General features: G+C 36.4%; 1 protein-coding gene across 3 annotated transcripts in view; it reads left to right on the top strand.

Annotated features, from left to right (window-relative positions):
* The window catches only part of ccdc92 (coiled-coil domain containing 92), a 62,445-nt gene extending 44,236 nt beyond the window's left edge, over window positions 1-18,209 (top strand). The window contains exons 1-2 of one of the 3 annotated variants that reach the window (XM_073909772.1): window positions 13,145-13,483; window positions 14,192-18,209. In XM_073909772.1, the coding sequence (XP_073765873.1) occupies window positions 16,686-17,438 (753 nt within the window). In that variant the 5' untranslated portion in view covers window positions 13,145-13,483; window positions 14,192-16,685 and the 3' untranslated portion in view covers window positions 17,439-18,209. Of the gene's footprint in view, window positions 1-13,144; window positions 13,484-14,191 lie in introns of those variants that run through there. The other 2 variants (XM_073909770.1, NM_001037705.2) reach the window with 2 other exon arrangements.

Genomic DNA, 18,209 nt, shown 5'->3' with positions numbered 1-18,209 from the left:
AGAGTCTTTTAAATGATTCATTGTTCATCTCGATCTTTTGCCTGTTCGTACAGACATCGTCACGAAACAATACTAAATATAAAGTGCCGGATCAGGTAAAACATGAACGTGCCTTTCCTATCAAACACTAGCGGAGTGCAGATGTGTGTGTGGGATTGATGCCACACCTGCCACTTTCTTCACCGGATTTAAATGCGTTTGTGAACTCATGATTCCCTGCCGTTTGTTGTTATAATGGCCACCATCAGCTGTTCCCACACACGTGTCATTGTTTTTACTTATGGTTAAGAATAGAGCAATATGCTGGTGTTGAACTTTAATGCACTCCTGCATTGGGCTTAGACATACACTCTGCACTCTGACTACTTCAACAATGTTGATAAGCCAGGGTGGGCATTTCTCTCTGTCTCACACTGAACGCAGTTGACCAATCGCAACAGACTGGATTCTCGGACCGATCAGCTCAGATTAACATCGCGCTAAGGAGGGGTTTTGGAAAGAATGAATTGCTGAACAAATCTTACACGAGTCATTGGGATAATTAGGTAAAAATAAATCCATATTATAAGACAATGAAAGTGTTTTTTGACCTTGCATATCAGACTGTTGTTGGAGACCCCCAAAATCAAAATATGACCTTTAATAATGCATAATAGGGGCTCTTTAACTTTCAAATGTTATGTCATGATTATAAATGTTAAATGACAGTCTAATGAACACCCCTTCAAGTAAAGTGTTACCAATATGGGTTTTATTTACAACATATATTTCAAAATATTGCAAAAACTTCATTAGGTACACCTTACTAGTACTGGGTTGAACCTCCTTTTGCCTTCAGAACTGTCTCAATCCTTCATGGCATAGATTCAATAAGGTACTGGATAGATTCCACAGAGATTTTGGTCCATATTAACATGATAGCATCATGCTGTTGCTGCAGATTTTTCGGCTGCACATCTATGATGCGAGTCTCCTGTTCCACCACATCCCAATGGTGCTGTTGCCGATATATCTGCTCGAACTGATTTGAAATTTGCGTTAACAAACATTTGAACAGCTGTACCTAATAAAGTGGCCAGTGAGTGTATATGTACATATTTGTAATTCCTATAGTGGAAAAAACAATATATGTAAACAGCCTATGTGAACACACACTAACACACACACATATACATACATATATATATATATATATATATATATATATATATATATATATATATATATATATATATATATATATATATATATATAGCTGATATATTTGAACAATAATGTACATATTTGTACTACCAATGGTTTAAATATATATATATATATATATATATATATATATATATATATATATATATATATATATATATATATATATATATATATATATATAAAGTAATTTTTTTTCAATATTTTGAAATATATGTTGCTTATATGATGTATTTTTTTATATATGTAAAATCCAAATAAGGTAGTAAATCATGTTTGTAGTTTGCATATATTTATATATATCAGATTTCTATATGGGTTTACATACCACTGTGTTGTTTCCTCTTTGCAGCAGGTTGTAAATAACACTTTTTCTGTTGGTTTTCCCACAAAATAGGGAAGTTTCTTTGAGAAAGAAAGAGAGCGTCCCTTGTATGCACATATACCTCCATGGCTGTGCCTTGTAACCTGGCAACCAGTGTTCCACCCAGACACACACATGTGCACACAAACACACACTGGCCCCATGCTGTCACAGAGACTGTCCTTTCCCTCTTTCCCCCTTTTTATTTCATCTTGTTTAATATACGTTGGCCTTTCAGTCTCGGAAACAAATACACAATAATGAAACATTTAGGCATCTGAAAGCTTCACACAGTTTCCATAGAAGTATCCAGGCAAAACACTGAAAGCTTCAGGACTTCTAAACAGAGCTCGACATTAATGTTTTTGCTCACCAGATACTGTGGTTGGTGGTTATCAAAACTTACTAGCTACTCAGTTTACACTGGCCTCAAATGTGTTGTTTGGAAATTACTTTTTACATGATAAACATGCTTAAAGGAAATGCCAAGATGCGCTCAAATTTTGAAAATGCACAGAAAATGAATGTGCGTAATCAAGTAGAAAAAAAAAATGACATAACCTACAATGAAAGCACATTTACCAAATTTTAACAGATTATGTGGTAGCAAAAATAGGCATGATGAGGTGGCATTAATAGACAAACCAGCAGACCGACCTTGTCTGGAAGCGACAATTTTGTTCTCATAGACTTATAAACGGTGCTTTATTTGCAAGTTTTTCATGCAATACTCCAGTTTTGCACATAAGTCTAATACGCATTTTGGAAACAGATGGAAACATAGATGGAACATTGGATGGAAACATAGCTATTGTCCTGCAGAGTTTTATCTGAACCTAATCAAACATACCTGAACAGGCTAATCAATATCTTCAAGGTCTACAGGAAAGAAAGCTACAAGCAGGTGTGTTTGATTAGGGTTGGAGCTAAACTCTGAAGGACAGTGGCTCTCAGGAACCCTATTCGGATAGCAAATGTTTCTCATGGGGATATTTTCTGAAGAAAAAAAAATCTCCACAGCTCCTCAGTGATAAAGCATGTTTTGGATGAAGTTCATTTTCATGGTGGACATCTGAGTTTGCAATCTTTTGTACCCGGAACTGCATGTTACATGCTCACTCACATGCTAGTTTTTATAATTAGGATCCTCAAATCTGGCTCATTACTTACTTTTCTGCAGAGTTTAGCTTTAACGCTGACCAAACACATGCTAGATTCACACAGCATGTCGCCATCAGCAAAGAGCATAGAATCACCAAGAGGCGACACTCTAGTGCGGTTTGGGAAACAGCCACTAGATGGCGCAGCGGCCATTTTGGAATGAAAATTCCAATAAAACAACAGCATATTTGTCTGTAAAATAAACTATTAAAAGTGCTGATTGTGATAGTAAGTGTTGTATTGTCGTCTTTCAGGTTGTATCTCAGCTTTAATGCGCTTTTTAAATAAATAAATAAATAAAGGTCAAAGCAGCTGCTTGCCATCGCAACAACAATAAGATCCAATGGACAGCTGATCGCTTTCACTCCAAAATGGCGGAATCCCGGGCTGTTGCTGGGCGCTGCTGTTGCAATAGAACGTGTCTATTGAGTGTTGCCTCTTGGTCATTCTAAGCTTATTGCCATCAGGGCTGGTACAATTGTCATGACAACAATCAATTACATTGAACCACAACACACCTCAAAAAAGTGGCTTTTGACAGCTAGTCAATAAACAGAGTACATGGACACAAACTTTCAGCAATTCTGTAATGTGTTCATTTCTAATGCATAAAATGCTGCTTTTCTAATGCAAAATGCCACGATGTGTAACCATACAATACACTTCAGTGGCCAAAACAGATTTACAACAACGAATTTGGAATTGATTTCCTTTAGAAGCTCAGAAATGTGGCTTCAAGTAGCAATAAACAGTAGGCCATTTGGACTTGTATGCAGGTCGTAAAAAAACAGACGTTCTAGATTCAGACAGGTATAAATTTACCAACTACCTCCTGTTAATGGTGAAATCCCTTACATCCTCCTAAAAAATGAACGTCCAATCAGGGCTTAGGCCTGAAATTGTCCATTCCTGATCAAGGATCTAACAAAACACAAAGCAGCAGACAAAAGTAAAGAGGAGAACAGGACAAACTCAATAGAAACACAGGCCATAAAAACATGAACTAATTAGTAACCAAATCAAAAACCAGTGTGCAACTTAATCAAGTAATAAATCACAATCTAAAAGCGCAGAAACAAAACTCAGAAGACTATAAAATGTCAAAATAAGAGTCCTCACATTATAATTAAAGTCATATAACCTGACATTTTGGCAGAATGTTACTTTTAGCCCTTAACCACAATGTGTTTGTAGTGTTGTTTATATGATAAAACTGCTGAAAAGCTATCAAGTATTCCATTTAGCAAGGCAATATGATTGTTTCTTCCACATTTATTTGGTGTCTGTGTGGTTACCCAGGCTGTTGTTTGTGTTCTCATATGTGTCTGATGCGAGCCAGATTCAAGTCCAGCACAGGAAATGAGATTATGAATGACTACGCTAATACAGCACTAATGCAAAAGGCTAATGCATCATCTGCGACCTGCTGACTATATCCCTGCACGCAGGTTCCTAACAATAGCCATGATATTTCAGAGCAGTGTACTGACAGACAGCCAAACACTGGCTTTTCATGCGGAATGAATGATTTTTTTACAAATTTTACAAATTAAGGATCAAGCTTTCCAGTGGTTCTCAACTGGTTTTTGACCCAATGAAAACTGACCCAATACTTAAAAGCAATTTACTTCACAGGCTTTGTACGAGAATATTGACTAATGCTGTTGAATAATAAATATATCTAAATATTAAACCGCAGTCCCAAAATATAGTAAATTGGTGAATTGATATGAGCCAAAAAAACAAAAAAAAAAAACAACAACACAATAACATAGTGAAAATAATGTGCAATTTTCTTTAATTAAAGCAGCATAATGCTTTAATTATGATGGCAAATAATCAACAACTACACAAACCGTTAACAAAGCATGAAAATCCTACTGATAAAAATTATTCAAGGCCTGGAAAGTACTTATAAACAAACATAGGTCATTGAAAGTTTTTGGAAAAAAGAGAAATACTTCATTTAAAAATCTTAAATCTAAAGAACTAAGACAAAAAATACAAATTTTTTTTAAATTTCAAAAACCAAAATTGATTATTAAATTCAACAAATTTTAGTAAAGTGTTTTAAACATGACTGTTAAAAACTGTAAAAAAAAAAAAAAAACTATTTAAATGACACCTTCAAAACATCGTTACTGTGGAATTTTATTGTAAATATTAAGTGTAAGTGAAATGTCAAGGACAGTTAGGACTTTCATGACGCTACATACTGTATGCTGGGGGGTGTGAAATTACAACGGTGCCTAATTTGAAATTAATGGTGCTTTAATAAGTCCTTGAATCTGCTGTTCATGAAAGAGTGAGAACCCTGTTAAAAGAATAAATGACACCTGCATGTAAATAATTCCTAGCTTGAACTAGTTATCATTTTTTTTTTTGGTATTTTTTTGAGTATTTTTTTTGAAACTATAAAGGCAGCCACTGAGCACCTATTAACAGATGCTTGTAACGATTGCCCATACTGTGAGTTCTTCTGATTGGTCCACAGCTTTGGAACTGACATTGATGAGTGCCTTAGTATAAAAGTTGAGGTTCTTGTAACTTGACATGTCTTCTAAAAAATATGCAGCACTCATGGGTGAGATGCATCAAAAGATGCAAGCGTAACAGTCACCAGAGCTGTGAACCTACACTGGTCTCACGGTTCGGTTCAGTTACGATTATCAGGCCATCAATTCAGTTCAATTTGAAATCTCGTTGCATCGCGTTGCATTGACGATGCTTACCATACACAGTTTTATATTTTCTTCAGAGCAGCAATTCAAAATGTAAAAATATATTCAGATTTATATATTATTGGTAATACAATTTTAGCCTTTATTACAGTCAGATATATAAACTTTACCTTTAAACAACACAAGCATTTATAGCAAATAATATAAACAAATATCCCGCTTGCTTTCTGATCCTTGTCTACCAAGTTTTCTTACACCCCTTTGGTCACACGCTCAACAGAAAGGGCTGTGATTGGCTTTTGCCTTTTCCTTCACTGATGAGTGACATTGATAAACGGCAGTGGCGATAACAGCTGATCCATGATAGACATGGTGGAGAAAACTTAATCTCCTTGCTTACACTGCAGGCACACGCTCATGTCTGTATCCTGAAGTATCGCTGTCCATATTTGACTCAACATTGAGTTAAAGTAACCCAGCATTTTTTAGCGTGTATACATTCTAAAAATGTTGTGTGGTTTTAATGCAATGCTGGGTCAAATATGGACAAACTCAACGCACAAATTGCTAGGTTTGTCCATAGTTGACACAACATTAAGATAAAATAACCCAGCATCTTTAGAGTGTATACATTCAAAAAAAAAAAATTATTGGGTGGGTTTTAACGCAACAGTGGGTCAAATATGGACAAACCAACACACAAATTGCTAGGTTTGTCCATTTTTGACACAACATTGAGATAAAAATACCCAGTATTTTTAGTGTTTACATTAAAATATATATATTGTGTGGTTTTAACCTAACGCTGGGTCAAATATGGACAAACCAACACACAAATTGCTGGGTTTGTCCATATTTGACACAACATTGAGATCAGATAACCCAGCATTTTTTAGAGTGTATACATTCTAAAAATGTTGTGTGGTTTTAACCCAAATGCTGGGTCATATTTGGACAAACCAAGACAAACTGTTGGGTTTGTCTATATTTGACTCAACATTGAGTTAAAATAACCCAGAATTTTTTAGAGTGTATACATTCTAAAAATGTTGCGTGGTTTTAACCCAATGCTGGGTCATATTTGGACAAAGTAACACAAACTGCTGGGTTTGTCCATATTTGACTCAACATTGAGTTAAAGTAACCCAGCATTTTTTAGCGTGTATACATTCTAAAAATGTTGTGTGGTTTTAATGCAATGCTGGGTCAAATATGGACTAACTCAACGCACAAATTGCTAGGTTTGTCCATAGTTGACACAACATTGAGATAAAATAACCCAGTATTTTTAGAGTGTATACATTCAAAAAAAAATTGGGTGGGTTTTAACCCAACACTGGGTCAAATATGGACAAACCAACACACAAATTGCTAGGTTTGTCCATATTTGACACAACATTGAGATAAAATAACCCAGTATTTTTAGTGTTTACATAAAAAAATATATTGTGTGGTTTTAACCTAACGCTGGGTCAAATATGGACAAACCAACACACAAATTGCTGGGTTTGTCCATATTTGACACAACATTGAGATCAGATAACCCAGCATTTTTTAGAGTGTATACATTCTAAAAATGTTGTGTGGTTTTAACCCAAATGCTGGGTCATATTTGGACAAACCAACACAAACTGTTGGGTTTGTCTATATTTGACTCAACATTGAGTTAAAATAACCCAGAATTTTTTAGAGTGTATACATTCTAAAAATGTTGCGTGGTTTTAACCCAATGCTGGGTCATATTTGGACAAAGTAACACAAACTGCTGGGTTTGTCCATATTTGACTCAACATTGAGTTAAAGTAACCCAGCATTTTTTAGCGTGTATACATTCTAAAAATGTTGTGTGGTTTTAATGCAATGCTGGGTCAAATATGGACTAACTCAACGCACAAATTGCTAGGTTTGTCCATAGTTGACACAACATTGAGATAAAATAACCCAGTATCTTTAGAGTGTATACATTCAAAAAAAATTATAATTGGGTGGGTTTTAACCCAACAGTTGGTCAAATATGGACAAACCAACACACAAATTGCTAGGTTTGTCCATTTTTGACACAACATTGAGATAAAAATACCCAGTATTTTTAGTGTTTACATTAAAAATATATTGTGTGGTTTTAACCTAACGCTGGGTCAAATATGGACAAACCAACACACAAATTGCTGGGTTTGTCCATATTTGACACAACATTGAGATCAGATAACCCAGCATTTTTTAGTGTATACATTCTAAAAATGTTGTGTGGTTTTAACCCAATGCTGGGTCATATTTGGACAAAGTAACACAAACTGCTGGGTTTGTCCATATTTGACTCAACATTGAGTTAAAGTAACCCAGAATTTTTTAGCGTGTATACATTCTAAAAACGTTGTGTGGTTTTAATGCAATGCTGGGTCAAATATGGACTAACTCAACGCACAAATTGCTAGGTTTGTCCATATTTGACACAACATTGAGATAAAATAACCCAGTATTTTTACAGTGTATACATTAAAAAAAAATTGGGTGGGTTTTAACCCAACACTGGGTCAAATATGGACAAACCAACACACAAATTGCTAGGTTTGTCCATATTTGACACAACATTGAGATAAAATAACCCAGTATTTTTAGTGTTTACATTAAAAAATAAATTGTGTGGTTTTAACCTTACGCTGGGTCAAATATGGACAAACCAACACACAAATTGCAGGGTTTGTCCATATTTGACACAACATTGAGATCAGATAACCCAGCATTTTTTAGAGTGTATACATTCTAAAAATGCTGGGTGGTTTAAACCCAACACTTGGTCAAATACTGTATGGACAAGCCAACACACAAACTGTTGGGTTTGTCCATATTTACACAATATTGAGTTAAAATAACCCAGCATTTTTAGAGTATACACATTTAAATATCGACAAACTCAACACACAATGCTGGGTTTGTCCATATTTGACACAACATTAAGTTAAAATAACCTATCATGTTAAGTGTATACATTCTCTAATAAAAATACTGTGTTGTTTTACCCCGCTTTAAAGATCAGGGATCACCCTTAATCCAGCCATCACATAATAATAGAGATTATTTCTACCCCGATTTAAACTCAGCTCTTATTGTGGACTGCAGTATACCAGCAGATGGTTCATTGTTATTAAACTAACAGATAACTTCACTAGCAAAGTCTGCTTATGGCACATCTGTCATCTCTATACTGTGACACATGGGACATTAGCATTGTGAAGAATCGAGTATACTTATTACTGTCTCATGAGCTGTCGTTTGACCTCAGATGTCTGTGCTGGAGTGTGTGTTCATGCATTCTGGTTGATGAAGTGGGCTTGTGTGGATATTTGATGGTTGCCTCATTAACTGGTGTGGCCATTGCTCAGTGGTAATGAAGCGGTGGGGGAAAGTGCGAGAGAGAGTGTGAGTCAGTACAAAACAAGCTCATTCTGCATGTCTAGTTTAATATCTATTAGAGAGATCACATGGAACTGAGAGCCTCATAAATTCAAATGAAGCATACCGGATAGTTTTAATATGAAACGATCACACTTGCTCACACAACAACATTTTTTCTATGTAATTATACAATTACTTTTATTGTTTTATTTTTATTAATACCACTAATCTGTCACTTTATCTATTGATTTCACCTTTTTATGATTCATTAAGTCAGTGTACTGACTTATTTTTGTTAATTTTTCTAAATCTTTACAATTTTGTGATTATACTTTTTACTTCTTTGCATTATACTGATTATAGTGTTGTATAATTTGGATTCTACTGTATTATTATCACATTTGTAATACTACCACTGTCTTTTGCTGATTGACTGATTTTTTTAATGCACAAATTTTGATTTTTAAAACTTAAATTGAATAAAATTACTGTATTTTCATGATTAATTTGATAAATATTTGACATTTCCTAATTTATTACCATAGGTTTTTTTATTTCACTGACACTTTAAGGCAATTCATTTTTTTATTTATTGATAATTTTGTTTAATTTCAAAAAGTTTTTTATTTCTGATTAATCAGTTTGTAATTCTAATAATAAAAATAATAATAATTGTAATTTGTAATAATAATTATTATTATTATTTTTCTTAAATTTCTTCATAATTTTTTAATGCCAAATGGGCAGACTAAACCATAAGGCCTAGAGCAGGGGTGTCCAAACTCTGTCCTGGAGGGCTGGTGTCCTGCAGATTTTAGCTCCAGTATGCCTCAGCACACCTGCAAGTATGTTTCTAGAAAGCCTAGTAAGAGCTTGATTAGCTAGCCCAGGTGTGTCTGATTGGGGTTGGAACTAAACTTTGCAAGACATCGGCCCTCCAAGACTGAGTTTGGACATGCCTGGCCTTGAGACTTGAAACTTTGTTAGATGGTGTGTATGGTTAATCGCCACTCATATACCATGACTCGGCCTATAAGTGGTGATATGGCACCAAAAACAAAAAGTTCAGTCATTTTTGGCCACCATTTGTACACCGTTTGTCGTAGACTCAAAAACAATTCATATTCCAACTGTCTATTATCGTTTTTCTGCAACATCGAGATTTTTCCGAAACCTACATTTGTGAACTAGTCCTAGTTTAAATAAAATTAGCTAAATCTTTTTAAAAAGATTTATATTTCATTATTTTAATTGTTTTATTCTTTTTATTTTAATTTTATTTCATATTGCTTCTTCATATAGTTTTTTTAAATAATTTGTTAAGATCTGTTGATTATGTTTTTAAAAATTTTATTTATTTTATATTTTTCATATTTTATTTGATAATTCTCCAATAAATCTAAATTAAGATAAAGCAGTAGAATAAGTGAGCAAGAGAGATAATTTTGTATATTACATCTTTAAGGAGCACATCATTCTTCTTCTTTTTTTTTTTACTTTTTCCAAAAGTAAAACAAATACATTAGACGGCACGTATTTTATCCTCTTTTTAAGATTTAAGACAAGTCTTTTGTGTCTCCATAACTTGTCTGTAAAGTTTCAGCTCGACAACCTATCAGATTATTTATTATAGCTTTTTAAATGTGGGAAATTTGAGCTGTTAGGACATTGTAGCTGTTTTTATTGTCTATGCCTTTAATGCAAAAAAGCTAGTTCTTCCCACCCACCGTTCCTACATGTTTTGTCTCTATTGCTCTGATGCGTGTAGGTAGATAACCAGCACAGTGACAGAAAAAAGTGAAGCAGATCTCCCTTAATTGAGTGAGAACTTATCCAACTGTTATTTGATATACTTGTTGTGAAGTTAATTCAAGCCTTTCTGCAACAATGAGTCACACACAATGCGCACACCCCAGCAATTTCACTGTCTTTATTACAAACATGCACTGTTTTAAAAACCTTTGCAAACTTGTAAAACTCATTCTTGAGATGCAGATGACCACAGCAAGATGAACAGATCTTTTAATCCCAGTTGCTTTGTGCACGTCCTGTCTTGTGGATATGATTACACGCGTTACTACAGAGACATGTTAATATGCGGCTGTCAATCAATTCGGTGGACGGGGAAACTGCAGTCCTACGTCATGCTGCGGTGGGCTTCAAATGGAAGGGGTTTGGATCAAACTATTTTAAGAACTGGAAATTTAAAAAAAGAAACTTAGTGTCTTTATATCACACCAATATTACTGTTGACACACTATACCTACACACAGTTCTGTCCAAACAGATGATTTCATCATAGGTGCCCTTTAAAAACACATTTTCCAATACACACCAAATCACATAAATGACTAAACACATTAAAATAACTTCATTTACGCAAGAATAACTCATCAACAACACACAAAATGTTCTCAATTCCCTCAATGGCATTCAAAACCATTAAATTAATTGTCAGTTTTTAAAAACAGTTAACTCTGCTCTAATTATTGCACACCGTAAAATCCCAAAAAAGATAAGGTAACTCAAACCATTTTAAGTTCCAAAAGTTATCCTTATGTGTACTGTGAACTTAATTCATTTGAGTAAAAGAAGCACTTTGAGCACAGTTAAGCTCAATAAATGAAGAGAACTCAAACCAACTGAGTACTGTAAAACCCAATAAGCTAAAGAAGCTCAAACTGTTTGAGGAAACAGACTCAAATTATTTGAGTTGAAAAACTAATCTATATGAGTACTGTGAACTTACTCCATTTAAATTGAAGTAATGAGGTATTTAATGAACTCAATACCTTCAACACTGAGTTCAAAACTCTTTTCAAATTAACTTTCAGTCAATTTTGAGTTAGCAACACTCGTTTCATTTGATACATTTGATTATTGGGTTTTACAGTGCAGATATTAAAGCTCTAAAAAAGTCAAATTGGGATCAACTGAATCTCCACCTGTGAATTTAATCTTTCTTGTCAACCATATTGCTAACGTTGCTTCACCCACTAAAAAAAACACCAAAGATATAATTTTCTAGTTTCTGGCAGCATATTTAGAATCAAATCTGAAACATTTTTTGGGCTAAACACTTAATAATATCTAAAATACTCTTCTTAGTTCTAAAACAGTATGAACAATGATCTATTAGCTTATCATCATTACAAAAAACACATTTATTTACTACATTTGGATCAAATAATTCCTGTTTGTGTGTATGTGAGAGAGATGATGTTGTCGCGCCATTGTTTAGAATGTTACAAAGCTGAAGGTCAGTAAAGCAGGACACAGTTATTCCCTCAGCCTTCATATCCATTAGCAGTGTAACAGGAGATGGGATCTCTGTCTCTGTGTGTCTGCCCTTCACCCCCCTCCTCCTATCAAGTGTGTGCGTTGCTTGTCCCAGACCCATCCTATTTCCTTGCCGAAGCATGTCTTTTATATGGAATTTATAATACTCACCCAATGTATTATAATACTTACCTAATGTAATAATACTTACCCAACGCTGATTCCAGTGTTTAAAAGCTGCTGGAGAATTATCTATGCACTTTCAGTATGTCTGTCCAGCTAAATTTATGGAGAAATCAATAATATCTCTGCTGAGCTCGGCTAAATGAGCTGTTCCCATAATACAACAAATGCTGTTTGTCAAAAGCTTAGCATCAGATCTTTAGGGAGGACTGGGAGAGAGAGAGTTTCTGTATAGGAAAAGGGTTTGATGTTTCATAGCCATTAGTTTCTCTGGGTAATCGGTTTATTGATGACCGATTCATGGTTCATTGCTGCCCTCTATAGGTGGTTGGAGAACGTTTTGGTCAGTTTGTGCAGATGTCTGTATATAATCATGTTATTTTTTTAGACTAAGTCCTATTCCTAATTCTACTTTTGTACCCCTACCCCTTAACCTTCCCCTTGGCCCTTAAAATAAAAAGTGTGTGAAGGGGAAGAGCTTCAAAATTTAGCCATAAGGAATGGTACAGCACTACAGCACCTGCACACATCATGTCATCACAATCTCTTACTTCATATGAGATCAGATGATTGTTATTCCAGTTGCGTTATTTTTTGGTATTTATCTTCAGGAAATCACTGAAGGCAAACATTGTGTTATCATAACGATATAATGTGGCAATAAGATCATAACTATACTGTGCAAACACATGAAAACAACAGTAACATTATAGCAGACACTGTAAAAAGGTAATTCCCAGCCACTAGACTTTTCTGACAGGGTATTCGAGTGTCATCGAGTGTCATATGTGAAAGTATGTTGTGGGACTGCTAAACAGGAATTATTATTATTATGGATTAGCTACTTTTATCGGTTTTTATTTCAGAGTTATTTTTTAAGTATGACAGTAAAACACTAACGCCGTTATGAATGTATTAAAACATATTCTTATTTGTTGTAAAAATGTGTAATAATGACAAAAAGAAATTGTGTGAATCTCCTGACTTCCATGTGCAGCCATGCTGCCATTGTGGCTGGTGTATTCTGGGAAATTTTTCTTACCTCTTGGTTACGAGTGTGGTCCTGGAAAATCTCAGTTATCTAGCCCTTCCCCTTAGCCCTACGCCTTCAAGCTAAAGAGAATTGGGACACCCCTACTTCTTCATGTGAATGCGCAAAACAAACAGTAAGGGTAAGAGGAAGGTCTAAGGAGTAGAATTGGGATTGGACCAACCTGTTTGACTGCACAACTTTAGTTTACTGGGTTTCTATCTATTTAGGCTACTGCCTTCTGAGTAAACATAATGATCATCACAGCTGTGGTTATTTAAAATAAAACTGTTCTGCTTAGGCAAAAACTTTTCACCACATACAGTTGAAGTCAGAATTATTAGCCCCCCTTTGAATTTCTTTTTGTTTTTTAAATATTTCCCATATGATGTTTAACAGAGCAAGGAAATTTTCACAGTATGTCTGATTTTTTTATTTTTTTTTTTTTTTGAGAAAGTCTGATTTGTTTTATTTAGGCTAGAATAAAAGCAGTTATTAATTTTTTAAAAACCATTTTAAGGACAAAATTATTAGCCCCTTTAAGCTAATTTTTTTTCGATAGTCCAGAACAAACCATCATTATACAATAACTTGCCGAAATACCCTAAACTGCCTAGTTAACCTAATTAACCTAGTTAAGCCTTTAAATGTCACTTTAAGCTGTATAGAAGTGTCTTGAAAAATGTCTAGTAAAATATTATTTACTGTCATCATGGCAAAGATAAAATAAATCAGTGATTAGAAATGAGTTATTAAAACTATTATGATTAGAAACATGTTAAAAAATCTCTCTGTTAAACAAAAATTGGGGAAAAAAAATAAACAGGGGGCCTAATAATTCAGGGGGGCTAATAATTCAGGGGGGCTAATAATTCTGACTTCAACTGTAAATAGCTCTGGAGACTAAAGACTAGAGATTAAGCAAATGCTTTGAAATTGAATTGGCCATTATCTTTATTGTTACTAAGCCAATACTCTAATTAGAATAACAATACATACAAGCACAAACACACACTGGATTGTGTTTTTAATTGCACAACTTTTGTAGTACTGAATGAATTATTAGTTTGTTTGTATTCTTCCCTCATTCCCCACCCCTTTTGGAATAGAGCTGCACTTTTAAACTGCAGTCCTGGAAGACCAGATTTTAGTAACACCAGTCCCAATTTAACCCTTCTCTCTGTCAGCTAATTCTAATCACCTTGGTTGTAAACGAAGGTTCAAGATTGCTTGTTTGCAGTCAAGTTGTAGGGATCATTTGTGCATGTGGTTATATATTTAGAAAATTTTTAGACTATTTGAGACAGAATATCTGTAATGATTTACAAGAAAAAGAAAGTTTAAAGTCTGTGTGTGAACTGGAAGTTGGTGAAATTTCGTTTAATTTTGTTGATGCATTTTAAGCTGAATGGAATTTTGAGTAGGGACTTTGTTTTTGCGCATCATTCTCTTGTAGCAAACTACTGTAAGAAGGTCTTGGCAAGATTACCAAAACAAACTTTTTATTTTTAAAGTAGATTAACTTAAACTGATAAATTGTTGCCTAATGAATAAAAATGTACACTAGCAAAATAAAAATTTAAAATTTTGACATGGAAATTAAACTCTGGTTTTAACATTCAGTTTTATAAATCTGATCACAGGTGAACAAAGGTAAATACAGTCTAGAAAGTCGTCTGGAACCAACACCTTCTTCCAACTCCAGAACACAATCTTTACCTTTGGACACCCACCGGGAAACTCTAGCACAATCACACAGCAATTTGTACATTTCTGATTTGGCTAATTTGCTTTAATTTGTCTCATTCGTATCTCATTCAATCTCATTCGTACATTCTAGTATGATTTGCTCATCTTCACTAAAAGATAGGGTTAGGGCAGGGGTGTCTGATCCTGTTTTGCAGAGTCCAGCTGTAACCTTGATCATACACACCACACCTGTCTACTTTACGACTTTACGTACTTTACTGCTATACGTTTTGCATGTCACTACATAGCAAAGTTCAAGCTTGGTGAACTCGGACTTGCAAAATTGCATTACGAGGAGCTAAAATATGGAGCAATCGCTTGCTTTTTTTAACGTCTAATCAACTTGTTTAATCCTACCCCTTTTTGCAGTGCCATACGACAGAAATCGCAAGATCAAATTCTGCTGTGACCGTGGCTTTAGTTGGTTTAGTGTTTGGAGCTGAAGAGCTGATCAGAGTTGAAGCTGAACTCAGCAGGATGCTGAATCTCCAGTAGCCGGATTGGGCACCTGTGGGTTAGGATATGGGGTTTGGGGAATGCCTCCTTTTAAAAATCATACATTTTCAGTCAAGTGAAATCTTATTAATTTGTAGGAATTAGTCACTTTTCTGACAAGACAAAAAATAGTTACATTTCCTCAAGAGATAAGGCTTGAAATCAACAGGAATATGATATTTACTGAGGGATCCAATAGAATAGTCTTTGCAAAGGCCCATATTTCTTAGCTATTACCCTATGATTGTTAAGGTGGACAAACAATAATGCATTTCGACTGACCACTTGTGATCGCATCACTTAAAATGAGGGCCTGAGTTGACAGTATGGGACATGATCATTGAATTCGGACATACCTTGATAGCTTTCTACCCACATTTTACACTTTACAAATACAGCCCATGATTAGCTTGTTTAACTGTGGGGTAGAGTTGCCACGCTACTGGAATTCGATACCAATCTGTACTGAAATTTTAAAAACGTCCATTTCCGGGGAACATTTGAGCGATGTTGAGTACGTTCTTAAACACAGCTGATTTGCTATTAAGTTCACATACTCGATAGAAATTACTGTGTTTGGCCGTGAAGGTCATCGGTTCACCGAACTCACCAATGTTTACTTAGTGTAAACACAGATACAGCACCACTGGAGCGTTTTAACGCCACAAACCAGCTGATCGACGTGACTTTGAAATGCTCCAGTGTCCCTGTATCAGTGGTTGCACTCAGTAAACAGCAGTGAGTTCGGTAAACAGATGACCTTCACAGCCAAACACAGCCACTTCTGTTGAGCACGTGAATACAATGGCAAATCTGCGCCGTATATGAATGTGCTCCATAGTGATCAAATGTTTACGTGAAGCTTTTAAAACTTCAGTACTGATTGGTTTCGAATTCCAGTATCGTGACAGCACTACTGTGGTGTAAAGTTCAGCAGGAGACTGGTCTTCCATTACTAGAGTTGAAGTGCTCTTGCTTAGAGCATCTCTTTATATCTTGCCGCATAACATTCTCTTCTCCCTCAGATGATGGCGAGGCTCGCTGCAGAGAGCTGCACCAGCGCTGTGAGGAGCTGGAGGCTCAGCTGAAGGCTAAAGAGCAGGAGAACACAGAGCTCCTGCGGGACCTTGAGCAGAAGAACGCTATGATCTCTGTTTTGGAAAACACCATCCGAGAGCGAGAGAAGAAGTACCTGGACGAGCTGAAGCTGAAGAGCCACAAGTTGGCTGTGCTGTCTGGAGAGCTGGAGCAGAGAGCCAGCACCATTGCCTACCTCACGTCCCAGCTCCACGCCACCAAAAAACGCCTTCTTGCTGGTGGTGCAGCAGGAATAAGCCCCTCCGTTAGTCCTGTTGGTTCTTTCAAACCCACACCACCTCCAGCTCCATCGGGAAACGACAAGGACGTCCGGCAACCTGAGACCCCTCGCAGGCGCATGCGCAAAAGTCTCTCACAACCACTACACTCCGAATACACGGAGCTCTACCGTATGGGCGCCACAGACGGCCGCAGGGTGGTACTTCGGGATTCGGTAGATGCTATGCCAGATCCCACACCCTTCCTGCAAGCCAGAGAGCCAGCAGCTCCGGCAGAGTCTCAGCCAGTGTTGAGGGAACGCCCCTCTGTGATCCCGCCCATCGCTTCTTCTGCCACTCCCCCTGCACCATCAAGCCCCGCCCACATCCCCATACCTCCAAGTCCAAGGAACAGCCCAGCACGGGAGGGTCCGCATTCCCGAGCTAATGCACATATAGGAGTAGCGCATCGCATCCACCGCTCGCCCTCAGCAGGTGGAGGAGCAGCCCGGCAGCAGGCAGAGGTGGAGACCCTCGCTGTGGACCAGGTCAACGGGGAGCAGGTGGTCCGCAAACGCTCAGGTGCAGACAGAACTGTTTAAGTGCGCACATTTACACACTCTTAAACCTAGTATATAAACATAGTCGTATTAAGACCGATGCAGTATATGCGGAACTGTTTATGACTGTGAAAACACACACCTACAGACGCGCAAATCATCAACATATCACTAGTTTATAAACATATTAAACAGACACGCACCCTTAACACATTACAGATAGTTTTAAACAACTTACAAACACATTCACACAGCACAAACCTGGAAAATGCTGAACGATACACACTCAACACAGAGAATGTGTTTAAGGTGGAAGATGGAGAGACTACGGATGGCAGCAAGAGCTTGTGTATGTCCTGCTGCTTTTTATGCAACACTGTATAAACGAAATGTAAAAGACTTTCGTTCATGGTCATTCGATTAACTGCTTTGTCTCACGTCAGTTGACAAGGAAAACTGTGAGCATGCCAAATGTTTATTTCCCATTAGACTTTTAGCGACTTCTCCGCACTTTCTGTTCCTGACTTCAGCAGTCGTCCCGCTCTGTTTTAACTCAAGGTGCAGCCACACACACACACACACACACACACACGAGCGCACTCATATATATTGCCAAATCTCATCATTGCCTGCTGATTTAATGTGTTCTGATGCATATTCATATCTACTCATATTTATTCATGAGCACTGCAGTAGTACTGGAATCTCCTTCAACTCTCCTTCCCCTCTCACTCTCATACCCACAAGCTAATGTGAACAATCCTGCTGCTCCTTATTAAACACCTAATGAAATAAAAGGTTTCGAAGAGGTCA

This window comes from Danio rerio, chromosome 8 (assembly GCF_049306965.1).
Source record: "Danio rerio strain Tuebingen ecotype United States chromosome 8, GRCz12tu, whole genome shotgun sequence".
NCBI lineage: Eukaryota > Metazoa > Chordata > Actinopteri > Cypriniformes > Danionidae > Danio > Danio rerio.
This window is presented reverse-complemented; position numbering and strand designations above follow the sequence as displayed.